Source organism: Ochotona princeps, chromosome 15 (assembly GCF_030435755.1).
Source record: "Ochotona princeps isolate mOchPri1 chromosome 15, mOchPri1.hap1, whole genome shotgun sequence".
NCBI classification, from domain to species: Eukaryota; Metazoa; Chordata; class Mammalia; order Lagomorpha; family Ochotonidae; genus Ochotona; species Ochotona princeps.
The window spans coordinates 35,063,204-35,076,920 of NC_080846.1; the positions used below are offsets into that span (position 1 = coordinate 35,063,204).

At 36.4% G+C, this 13,717-nt stretch overlaps 1 protein-coding gene across 4 annotated transcripts in view; it reads left to right on the forward strand.

Moving 5' to 3' along the window:
• METTL25 (methyltransferase like 25) overlaps window positions 1-11,253 on the forward strand; it is a 65,290-nt gene extending 54,037 nt beyond the window's left edge. For all 4 annotated transcript variants that reach the window (XM_058673208.1, XM_058673209.1, XM_058673210.1 and 1 more), the window contains 3 exons: window positions 6,437-6,511; window positions 7,104-7,175; window positions 9,662-11,253. In XM_058673208.1, the coding sequence (XP_058529191.1) occupies window positions 6,437-6,511; window positions 7,104-7,175; window positions 9,662-9,754 (240 nt within the window). In that variant the 3' untranslated portion in view covers window positions 9,755-11,253. The remainder of the gene's footprint in view (window positions 1-6,436; window positions 6,512-7,103; window positions 7,176-9,661) is intronic.
• The last annotated feature ends 2,464 nt before the right edge of the window (window positions 11,254-13,717 follow it).

Genomic DNA, 13,717 nt, shown 5'->3' on the forward strand with positions numbered 1-13,717 from the left:
TGTGGGGATATGTACATGCTTCAGTGTCCCAGATACAAGCACTGCCACCTGCCAGGAACCAGCCTGGAACCAAAGTCCATGGGAAGCATGGAATTGTCCCTTTGACATAACAGCTTAATCCTGTATGCCCACACAGAACCAATTCCATACCAGGACTATTACAGCCACTTTACCTTTGCTTAACTCATACCCACGGTCATCTGTGCAGATTCTGCCTTCAAAATGGCAGCACTACCCACTGATCTGGGCTTATTTTTAGGAGAATGGAAAGGAGTTTGCCCCTCCCTCATGGAAACCTGCCAAAAGCCTTCCCTCATACTGTCTGCTGTCCAGACCCAGAGTCAACGTGGTATATGAGATTCTGGGGCAGGAAATGCTGCCAAATTCTCTGGCTGTGTTGTTTGCTCCAACCTCTTTCTCTAAGTCTGCTATCTTTCCAAATACCCAGTGCAGTGTCTCGTACTTGAGGTGGGACTGAGCCACAGCCCAGCAGCAGCCTCTGCATTCCCCACATGGCTGACTGCAGGCAACCTGTTTGAGCTCTGTCCTCTTTCCCAAAATTTTGGTATTTCAATCAGAAACCCTTGGGACTAATTTACATTTTGCACTTGTTTCATATTCCAACGCGTCCTTTCTTTTTAGTAACTCATACTACTCTTCTTTCTGTCTCCTTTGTGTGTTTACTTACATAAAAATGATCAAAACCAATCCTATGTACTAGACAAAGAATGATTCCTTAGTTATTCATAAACATGTGTGAAAAAGTGATATGAACTCTAGAGATAATCATAATTTAGCCCATGAAAGGAAATTAAGTAACACCACATGAACCTGCAGTAATAGAAAAAAGTATGGTGGTGAAAGGGAGAAAAGTAACTCGCTGTTTGAGAAAATAAAAATTTCAGAAAGGATCTATCGTTTCTTAGCTTGGCCTTAAACCAAGCAGTGTGGGAAGATAAAGAACAGAATTTGTTTCAGCTATTTGGGGTTGGAGAAAGCTTGTGCAAAACCATAGCAACATGACAAACATGATTCTGGACTTAGCATTGCTCCAGCATAAAACAGTTATAGGAGAAAGTAATGATGGATGATACCAAACGAGAGGGCGTGTGTGGAAAGGCATTATTCAGGAGTGATTATAATCACTAAGTCATTTAAATACGGATAGGAGAACGGGGCTCCTTCCACAAGAAGACAGCAGGGCGCACAAGGAGCTCATTAGCTCTTCCATAGTAGATATCAGAGAATTGTCCAGACTGAAGAAGTCCCTCTGACCTGCATCAACAGAAAATTCCAGATATTGATTGTCTTGAAAAGCTGTCTTCTTTGAGGATGTGAAGAAGTCAAGTGCATGATTTACGTAAATAAATTCCTGTGACTATCACAGTAATACTAATTGATTGACAAGAAATCAGCAGTGAATATTAAAACTGTTGAGTCACCTATTTTGAAGTAGCATATTTATACAGGATCAAACTCTCTCTCCCAGATTATTATTTTTCAAAAAGTAAGTAAACCTGATTAAAACCCCATAACCAAGTGATCAAAGCTAACGTCATAAACAATACCACAAATTGGCCTCATTTATATACTATTTTCTGTCAAAATGCATAACTAGGGATCTACTAATGAAGAAATGCTAAGACAACTGGCCTTTTCAAAATATGTTAATGTCATAAAAGATAAAGAAAATAAAAACAACTAAAAAACTGTTCCAGATTAAATGAGATTAAAGAGGCATGACAACTTCATGTAGTGCCTCATGCTGCATTGAGGACGGTGTTTTTAAAACCACAGTGATGGGCCTTCCCACGTGCATGAGAACCAGGACTGGGAGTAGGTCAGGCCAGGCTAGTTTCTAGTACCCAGTGACATTTTGGAGAGCTGTGTTTAGGGATGGGTCTGGTGAGGGTTCTTTAAAGTCAAACCAACTAGGTCACAGCACCCAGCAGTATACACTAAAACCAGTGCTGGGGGCAGGCTGGGCCAGGTTAGGCTTCAGCACTCAATGGTGAATGCTGGTACTAGTAGTGGGCCAGGTTCAGCTAGGCTACAGTAACTGTCGCACACACAAGAACTGGAGAGAGGGTGGGCCAGGTAGGGGATTATTGGGGATTCTCCTACCAGGCTGCAGCACCCAGTGATGGGATGTGAAGGAACTGGGCTGGTAGCGGGCATGGTAAGGATTCAAATGGTTGCTGTTACTAGACCGAGGCACCTATTGATGTGCATGAGAAATGGAGCTGGTAGCAAGCTACATAGGGATTCTTTAGGGTTAAGCAGAAAGATATGTGGCTCAATCCTGGAGCACATGTTGTAGGACTGAGCCACAACAGTTGCTGACCCACATGCCGGAATGGAGAACATACCCAAACAAACATGAAAGACAAGAAACCCAGCAACTCTAAGCCAACAGTCCAGGTGCCTCATCAGAAGATGGACAAGGCAGGTTGAGCAACATTCCGGGCCAGGTTCTACAGCAAGCGCCCAGGTGTGTTGGCACACTGAGGTAGACAAGGACAACCAATAGGCCTTAGAAAGAATTTCTCACCTCGGTAAAACAAAGCTAACATCTTCTCAGAAAAATCAAGACCGACCAAGTAACATACCATGAGTACTAAGAACATTGAAGTAACAGCCTCCAAACACTGTTCCCCACACTGGGGCCTCAAAGATAACATCAAGTGACCAGCTCAGTCCCCGGAGCAGTGTGACATCAAGAAATGGCGTACTTGCTCCTCACCTTACCTTCCCCCTACTCTCTCAAGCCTGGCCATCCTAATTGAAGGTCCACAAGGGCCTGCAGCACCCTCTTCTTTGTAATAAATATTAAAATAAGGTCTTAAAAGTTAATTAAAAAACAAAATAAATACTGGAATGGCCATTATTAGGACAAGTAGTGAACTTTCAACATAGAACACATAATAAGTAATGGCTTCATCAATATTAAGTTGGCTGAATTTGATTATTATGTTTCTATGAGAGCACCTTGATTCATATGGTTTACTTGCTGAAGAATTTAGGCATAAAATGTAGCAATATTTAAAACTTACTTGTAAATGATCATCTTTTGTTACAATGCTAATAAATATGAGTGGCCAGCATGGTAGCCTAGTGGCTGAAGTCCTTGCCTTGCACGCGCCAAGATTTCATGAATGCCAGTTCATGTCCTGGCAGCCCCATTTCCCAACCAGCTCCCTGCTTGTGACCTGGGGAGGCAGTGGATCTTGGGATCACCTATGTTAGTTTTATCTGTGACTTCTCAAAGAACCTCCATACTGTTTTCCACAACTGCTGTACTAATTTACATTTACATCCAGTGTTTATTGCAATTCCCCTTTCTCTTCTTGCCAACATTTGTGCCTTTTGGCTTCTTGTTTATACGCTTTCTTACGGTGAATATCAGTTCAGTCTGGGGCAGAATTAATTTCATTGTGGCTTTGATTTGCATTTCCTTTAGTATTACTGCTGTTGAACATTTTTCCATATATTTGTTGGTCTTCTATGTATCTTTATTGATTCATAAATCGTGACAAGTATACTATGTTGTAAGACATTAATATTTAAAAATGAATATAGAGTATATCGAAACTCTCTGTACTACTTTCAGAATGTCTGTAAGTTCACTATTATTCATAAACATGTATAGTTTAAAAAAACAAAAACTGTGCGAGAAAAACTAATGTGTATTGAGCCTTTGCTTCGTACTATGGATTCTTTGTACTACTTGTAATTCTAATCACTTGTATTACTAAGGCTGATGTTGCAAAATGAGTAGTAGGTAATGTGTTTTATAGGTGAACGATCTAAGATATATGTTAACTTTAAATCAAAATCTAGGAAATGAGGGGAGTAAAGATTTCAATCCAGCTGTCGAATTCTAGAGTCCCATGCTTCATCATTCTGTCACACTGTCATAGATTGTCAGTTGACATTCACAGATGAACACTTGTTTGGCATTTTTGTAGAACTGGCAGTCAGACAAATAATAAGCCTGTGCAAAACAATAAAGCTCATGCTGACAAAAATACATTATACTTTGAAATCAGATTGAAGGAGAGATGAAATTCAGTGAATGAATTATATGGAAGAGTTGAAGAAGATACACTTGCATCCAGCACTTTGATATCTGAATCTCTTGTAGATAGGATGAAAGTGGCCAAGTATATGAAATATGAGTGAATTGTCAACCATACTGTGTAGCACATAAACTGTTAGAATTAAAACAGTTGTCATCCAATTCCAGGGAAAATGGGAAATATGAAACCAGAGTACCTATGCATGGTTCCCTACTTGTCATATCTTCAGTATTCTTTATGATAAAGTATCTCCCTTAGTTGGATCCTAAGCCACAAACTTAGAGCTCCGTTACAAAGCTTAACTTGTTTAATTCCTTTTCTGTCCTCAAGGCATTGATCAAAAGGAAGCAGTAGAATTAGTGTCAGATTAACCAGATGTTGTTCATTGTGTACATTGTTTCCATTTGCACTTAAAATTATATTTATTTTTATTTATTTAGAGGGAGTTGGGGGGGCGGGGAGAGAGAGAGAGCGAGCACGTCTATCCACTGGTTCACTGGTTCATTCCTCGAATCAGTGAATCTTTAAGTCAGTCTGAAGCCAGGTGCTCAATACTCAATCCTTGTCTCCTACATGGGTAGCAGGAGCCTAAGTACATGAATCATTCCTTGATGTTCACTTTTTGTAAGTATTGAATAATTTCTGATCTGAAAAGAAGTTTTTGATCATTTGCAAAATTTGATTAATGTTGGACTCAATCTAGCCAGTGACTTTTGCCCTTGAAAGCATGGGCTCACTATTGGGGATTCTATGTACTTTTTTGGGTAAAGCATATCTGTAATGCATAATCTAGAATGTTCACTTTGGTTCACTTCAAATAAAGTAACAAAATAATTTTTAAATTTAAGAGTAAGGATGGTAGTCTGTTATTTTCTCTGCAAGATCACTCAAAAATTTCCAACAGAGTGTTAAACAGAAACAGGCTCTTTTGACTGTATCACAATGCGTTTTTAAATCTCAAACTTTGTGTTACGAGATACAATGAACTTAACAGAGAGATGAGGACAAGAGGAAGTGCTCAAATTTACAGATCTCAGACGAACCAACTGGGGCACACCCTCCAAACTGGCATCCCCTGAGAAACAAAAGCAACCACTACCAGTGTAGTTATTTCTAGTGTGCCACAAAGGAGAAATTTAGAAAATAAAGCAACCAGTGAATTATATTGAAAAATTCGATTTGTAGAAAGTAGTATGGCAGGGATTATCAGTTCTGATTTGTCTTGCAATGGCTGATTATAGGATATTAGGGGAAAGATAAGGGCTACAGATTGTAATTTATACACAAACATACAAGTTTGTAAGACAGGAATTTCTGCTGCCTTAAAAAGCAGGTTTGGATTCAGTCCAGTATATTCAGCATACGCTTAAGGTAAAAAGTAATCATTTAGATCAAATTGATGGTATTATTAAAATTAAAATTATTAAAGATTATTAATATTGATATTTATATCTTAATTACACTGTTCAATAATTATTAGTGATTAGGAGAGTGGATTAGATTAAGGAGTGGATCATCTGCATGGGTCCTATACCAAAGGAGAGATAATTTTAGCCTGTTTTACTTTTTAAATTCAAAAGCAATTTAGTATGATAACGAAAAGAATAGAGGCTTTGAAAAAGAGGAGTAAATATTTTCATATTGCTGACTGTTTATCGAGTCTTTTGTTTTTACGATACAAAATTTTAAAGCATTTTCTTCTGGTGTATTTCCAATATTAATCCTTTGCAAATATAGTCAACTTTAGAAACATTTCCTTTTGTTTTCATTTCTCATTGCTTATGTAATTACATTATGTCATTACAATAATATAACTAACATAAAAAGTCTAATAATTACGGTTCAACTGGTAGAAGCAGAAACATGTGAGTCAGTTTGTATACGATTTGTAGGAAAAATAAGTGATAATCATTATTGAAGACTTTGTTAGACAAATGTTTAAAAATTATCTTAAATATGAAGATATTCTATTTTTATATTTCTGTTGCTTTGTTTTTCTCCATCTTGTATATAGTTTTAGATGTAATATTTAAATTAGTTATTTTATTCAGTTTTGACTCGACTCCTGTATCCCTCAGACATACTAGTAAGAGAAAAATAATTATTTTAGCACTATTTATTGATGTTCAACAGTATTAAGGTGGTGTTATTAATAATTTTGTTTGTGTGCTGATTAGCCTGTTCAGTGGAAAAGATTTACTTGAAATAATTGCTCTGTTGTTTTGTTTTTGTGAATTTCCTTAGGAAGAGCTCTTCAAATGTTTAAGATGCTTTGCAGTTTATTTTTCATGAGGTATATTTTGTAAGAAAAAACTGTTTTCTAAATATTATTTAAATTATTTTTTTTAATCTTGAAGCTACCAGAAGATCTTATAATGGACTACTACAAGAAATATAAGCCTAGAATGAATGAGTTGGAAGCTTTTAATATGGTAAATCTCAGAATTAAACATACTAAATTGGATATGTTGCTAGACTTCAATAGGGTCTTATTAAATTTTATTATGGAACGAGCCAATCTCTCTATATTTTTTTCTGTTTCTGTGAAAAGGCTGTTTGGATCACTTCCTACTTCAGAGCTATATTAAGTGTCAGTAATGCAATAAAGAGAACATGTGGTAGATTTCTCTTAAAGTGTATTATAAATGCATGGAATGAAGTTTCAGAATCCTTTGAACACATATTGGTCTCAATGGCAGTTATTTCATAAGCATTCCTTTTAATGAATTTCATTCTTAGTCCCCCTGTTAAAAAACTTTCTATCACAAGTGATTGCTTGTTGGATTCTGCCTGAAAGTCACTTAAAGGTCTTTCTCTGTTATTATTAAAGAGGAACTGTATCTTTTCGGTGTTCTGTTTCTAAAGGTGCACAATGGGTATTAGAAATGTGACCCGTGAAATCTTTTTACATGTATTTTGTTAAATATGAGTGTTAAAAAAATAAGCTGGTATCTTTTTTCTTTTTCCTTTTTGTTGTTTTGTTTTTGTTTTAAGTACCACCATTCTATATTATTCTTCTTTTAGTTGAAAGTTGTTCTGGCTCCTTGTATAGAGACCTTGATTCTTCTAGATCGGCTTTGCTACCTTAAAGAACAGGTAAACTGTGTTTTCTTATCCATAACAAACATCTTTATTAAAAAACAATTTTTATGTAAAATAAGGTCATTTTACATAAAATGCTAAGATAATTTTCTCCTGTTGTCATAGTTTAAAATTCCAGTTTATATCTTTTAAAACATCTAAGTATATGTATGACACATTTTCAACAAAGCTGCTGTTAAAAAAATAAATATTCTTTTAATTGTGTGGCAATTACTGTACATAGGCAATGAATGTATGTTATCCTATATGATATAACACACAGCAAAAATTTAATGCTAATAAGACATAAAGCATACTGTGTGCACATTACATTTTATAAAAGTTTGGCTTTTAGTTTCAAGAGTTGTCTTAGTCATTCACAGATTTTGGACCTGACCATTCTGTAGTAGAAACACTTAGTTCTGCTCAGTGAAGACATTTGGTTTTGCAACCTTGTGTGAATGAAAAAAATGCTACTTTTGATTATATTTAATGAAAATATTCTTTGCAGGTTATACTGTGGCCTAAACAAAGTTTTGTGAGATGTTTCAATCATACGCATTTGTGGATCCTGCCTAATGTTCCCTGTATAAGTCCTTTACTTTCACAACTTTATCATAATGAGAGCTCTACTTTCTTCTCTTCAGTATGTTACTGGGAACAGATGAAGTTATGCATTTGTCCTAATTTATGTTTTTATGAATAAAGACAAATTTTCAATGATTTTAATGATACACTTTTTCAGATGACTAGCTAACCCCAAAAATTATCCTTGGGTCCCAAGTTGGCAGGTAGCAGAATTAATGCATATTTCACTAGTACTCATTCTCTTTTTAGAAAAATAAATTTGTTTTATTTTCATTTTATTTGAAAGACGTAACAGGACAGTGAGAGACAGACAAACATATCTAATTTACTCTCCAGGTGCCTACAGCATCTCGGGTAGGAAAGGCTGAAGCCAGTGGCCAGGAATTCAATCTGGGTCTTCCATGTCAGTGGTGAAAACTCAACTACTTTAGCTCTCACTGCTGCCAGTAGGGTGCATATTAGCTAGAAGCTGCAGTTGGGAGTTAGACCAGCACTCAAGTCCAAACATTGCAGTATGGAATTACAGGCACCAGAGCAGCATCTTAAGGCCAGACACTCACCCCTCATTTTCCTATTTACAACAATTTCTGTTGACCTAGATACCGTAGTTAGATACTAGGTATTCACAGTGATTCCTAGGTTGTAATGAAATGATGGAATCATATGAATATCAATTTCAATATTTTAAATCTCATAAAAGTAATGCATATTTATATTACAAATGTTAAATACATAATTTATAAGACAGAAACATCAGAAGTAGCCATAAAGCCATCTCTTGAGATTACCTATTAGATTTTCAGTTTATTTTCTAAGACAAATTATTTGTACACTAATTGAGGTCAAATCATAAATGCATTTTGCATCTGTCTTGTTTCATTTTTTTAAAATTCTCACATCTCAATTGGAATATGCTGCAAAATGTACATGCGTCATCAAAAAAACAAGTTCTTTAATACCCCATTTGTTATTGTTCATATCTAGTTTTTCATGATCACAGTAGATAAACCTTGTAATTCCATTTTGTATGTACATCTCTAATAATTTGTTCAACATAAATCTTTGAAGATGAAATTTTATCCAGTAAAGAATACTTTTGCATAATTTTATATGGTTTTTTTAAAATAAAATTTTTTAAAAATTATTTATTATTTAACTTCATTAATTACATTGTATTATGTGACACAGTTACATAGATACTTGGGTTCTCCCCACCCTTCCCCAAACCCTCCCACCATGGTGGATTCCTCCACCTTGTTGCATAACCACAGCTCAAGTTCAGTTGAGATTCCCCCATTGCAAGCATATACCAAACATAGAGTCCAGCATCTTATTGTCCAGTCAAGTTCAACGGCTTCTTAGGTATACCCTCTCTGGTCTGAAGACAGAGCCAGCAGAGTATCATCCCAGTCAATTGAAAGCTCCAACATACCATCAGCAAAAATTTACATCATTGTGGAATTAATTGACATAGTAATGAGTAACCAATATGTTAAAAGTAAATGCGAGTTCCCAGCCACCTTCTGTGACCACCTCACCTATACTTCAATTTTAGTTTATATACAACATGTAACATTCAAAACATAACATGTTATACATAATATCATATCATCTTAAATTAAGGCAAACATGTGGTATTTAACCTTTTGGGATTGGCTCATTTCCCTTAGCATTATGGTTTCCAGTTTGGCCCATTTGGCCACAAAGAACTGCATTTTGTTTTTTTTTTAATAGCTGAGTAGTATTCCATGGAGTAGATGAACCATAGCTTTCTTATCCAATCCTCTGTTGATGGGCATTTTGGTTGCTTCCATGAATTTTATATGGTTTTAATGATAGCATTTGGCTTGACTGATTTTCCCTTTGTTTTCTCAACACATGGTTACGTATTGAAATCACCTGTCAACCTTCAGGAAGATGTTACGTGGTCTGCGCTTGTGAAGTTGTTTGATCCTGTTGCGTCTCCCAGATGTTATGCCGTTGTTGCTCTGAAGAAGCAGGAGTGATCTCAGTTGAAGCGAATTATTAGGTATATGTTTGTCAGAACTGTTGCAAAGATTACATTTGTAGGCATTTATGTCGTATTGTGCAAATATTTTAAAATAATTACAATGTATTTTAAATAAACAATGAAGTAATGGCTAACAGAAGGCCATATTCCATTTTTCCTTTGCACAAGTATACACTAATAAAATAAGAACTCATGAAAATATTTCAGAGAGATTGACCTGCGTTCCTGAGTTGCTATGTCAGTTGGACATTGTATTCTGGGTTTTCATTCTTGTCCAGTATTTGAGACCTTGATATTTGTTACAAATCACATTTTGACTTTAATGACTAAAAACAGATAAAAGGCACAAATGTAGGATAGAATTTAAATTATTTGTATTTGAAAGTCCTTTGCCTTTTCCTATACATTTTGGAAAATTTGTCCACATGACCAGAAGGGAAAATCTACTTCTAAAAGGAAGAACAACCCAGGAACCAGGCCAGCTATTAAAAGTGCTTAATATAAAGCACATTTTGCACCATGCTTTAATCTAATTTGCATCTTACAGTCTCTCCTCCTAAAGAAATATGCATCTTATAAGTGAGAAGCTTACTCTAAGAATTTGTGAGGCTGTTTATCTTTTTAAAACAACGTGATGGCTTGGCATGCAATAGAATTATGTTTTATAAAAGGAAATCTTGAGTAAAACAAGAGTACATGGAAGAAAGCCAGCACCCTGTTCTGTGTGAAGCAAGTTCCTTTCCTTAGGAGAATACTTGTGGTTTCTATTGCACATAGAGAAGACAGAAAGCTGGGCTCGAGGGTTCTTAATGCTCACCTACAGAGATTATCAAATGCTTCAAAGATGGAAAAGTAACTTTTGTAAAGTTTGAGTATCTCCAGAGCTGAGAAGAGTACCTGTTTTGCTGTACATTATAATATTCATATTCAGTTGGCAGGCAATATGTTTGTGAATGAGCAAGTGCTTTGTACAGCTGTAAAACATGAGGAAGAAAAATCATAGTCAATTTTTTATTCTGAAAAATTATCCACAATTGGCAATTAGGATATTAGAATCCTAATTTCAACAGTTCAACATTTATCGGTTTAGAGTTATCGCTGTAAAGTACATGGGTACATGCTGCACCCATGCCCTTCCTCCCTAGAGACTTTTGAGCAAGCACTTAAGTGAACGTGAGTGGATTTCAGAACATTAATTGAGAGTTTATATTACAACTTAATCCCCATTATCTTTTTATTCTTCCTCATTTTTTAATAGGAGCATCATCAGTTCTCATTTAAATATCTGCATTTGGTTCACAAAGTCTCTTCTATCGATTTGTTCCATTCAGAATCCAAATCAGGGTTGGGTTATGTTTACATTTACTATGATTCTTAGATTATTTTTAAACTAGGAGCCTCCATTTTTAAAAATCTCATGCCATTTTTATCCTTTCAATAAATTAGGTAATTCACTCTGTAGAAATTTTCCACTTAGAGGTTTCTCTGCTTATTCCTTTTTAGAACTCTTTCATACATATACGCATCCCACTGTTTCCTACAAACTTTTACCTAGATCTACAAGCCTAATTAGATGGAGATATGTGTGTGTATGTTTGTGTGTGAGAGAGACTTAAGCAGCTATGTTGTTTTTGGCTGTTCTGTAAGAGTGGTGCTAAGATTGAAGCCTGATCTACCACGTATAAAATTGCTCATCAGTTTTTCTCTACATGGTTTTAGCAAGCACTGATAGTGATTGAAACAGTAAGAAAAAACTCACTATAAGTTGATTTGATATTTTTCACACTGATTGAGAATCCTCCAGTTTCAATTTAAAGCAATGTCTATCATAGCTTTGAGAGAAGAACAACTCATAAAGGCCTATGGTTGTAGCATGAAGCACCAACGTGAAAAAGGCACAGACATGAGTTATCACTGCAGGAGAACTTTGGTGTGGTGCTGGGACCACCAAGCCACACATACTTCCTGGGGCAACCCCTACCCCAGGGCACTAGCGTAAGGATTGTTCTCAAGCATTTATGCCTTAAGATTTCGTGTTTGGAACTGTTACTCTCCTACCTATTTTTTGGTTGTTGTTGTCTTTTTGCCAGTTTCCCCCTTGTAAGCTAGAAACGACTGTCTTATCCCTGTTCCACCATTCTATTTTGGAAGCACATAACTTGCTTGATGTAGGCTCATGGCTGTGCAACAATTTGATGCTAGAATGAGTGAAGGTTTGAGTGGGGCAGAGCAGCTATTGTTTTGTGTGTGAGAAGCACATGCAGTGTAGGAGCCTAATTATGGAATTTTATAGTTTCAGTGTTTTTGTCCAACATTCATATGTTGAAAATTTAACTCCTAACCTGTGAGTAGGTGGGACCTTTGGGCGATGTTTAGTTAGTATGAGTCCTACCCTCCTGAATGGATCAGTGTGGCTATAAAGAGGTTTGCAAGTACAAGTTTAGTCTCCTACCCGTCCTCCTTCCATCACGAGAAGACACAAAAAGAAGACCAACACCACACGTCAACACCTTCATCTTACACTTTTCTGCCTCCAGAACTGTAAGAGAATAAATTTATCCTCTTCATATGCTTCTGAGTCTCAGCTACAGTGTAGAAACTAGATGAAATTATTGTGAGAATTAAGTGAATTAATGTATATTGTGAGGGCCTCCAAAATATCCCAAGGAAAGTAACCCAACAAGGTAAAACCAAGTTTACAGGTAACACTGTCCTGAGAATCATGATGGTGTCTAAAAAGGGCAAAATCAGGGGAAGCAAACAACAACAACAAAAAAACTATTTGATTGGAATGAGTCTCAAAGGAGTAGAACAAAGTAGGAATTAAAAAAGAACATGAGATAATATTTTAGGATTAGGATACACAATTCAAGGGTCTCAAAACAAGTCCTAATAAGAAAACAGTTGCTCCATACACAAGCTTCGCCAGGTTGAGAAGACTGTGTGTCCAAGATAAGTTAAAATACTGCAGTCGCCCGAAAAAAAAAAAAGAAAAATTATTTATTGCTTTAGAGTCTTATCTTTCCAAGGCGATGTTTTCCTAAAACAAACAAATAAATCAAGCTGACACAGGTGGTTTCATTCCTTAGACTCAATAGTTCCATCATGTTCATACAGATGGTTAAAGTTCTTAATGTACAGTCTTCATTCTTGGGGCATAGTCCATAGTGTTTTTTAATTTATTAGAGATAGATAGATAGATAGAATGAATTCCCACAAGAGACTCCAATCTCAGTGCTCCAATCAGCCAGCACCGAGCCAGGTCAAAGACGGGAACCCAGAGCATCAAATGAAATGTCCTTTCTGTCTTGTAAGGTTTATTATGTTATCAGAAGACTAGAATCGGGCAGAGAGCCAGGACTCCAGCCCAGGCACCTCTGAGTTGGGATATGGGTTTTGCAACTGTCATCCTAATGCGTATACCAGACACATGCCTCTAGGCACATTCACAGTTATATTTGTAAAATGTCCTAAAAGGACAAAACAGGAAATTAATCATATTTACAACATTGATTTTGTAGGAAAATGAGAGTTGCAATAAAAAAATTTTATTGTCATTCAAAATCAGAAATTTTCAACATTTCAAAATCTGAAGATGGATTTTAAGCTGGAAACAAATCAAGCCATAGATCTAAGAAAAAAATTTAAATCTAGGCAATTCATATTAAAATCGCTGAAAATGAGACACAACTGGAAGTCTAAAAACTGACCAACAGTATCAGCCTGCATTATGAAGAGCTCTCAGTCGGACACTGGACTTCATGGCAGAAACAGCAGACTTGGGCTTGGCGGCGTGCCCTAACAGCTAAAGTCCTTGCCTTGAACGCACCAAGATCCCATATGAGCACAGGTTCTAATCCTGGCAACTCCACTTCCCATCCAGCTCCCTGCTTGTGGCCTGGGAAAGCAGTCGAGGACAGCCCAAAGCCTTGGGACTCTGCACCCGCGTGGGAGATCT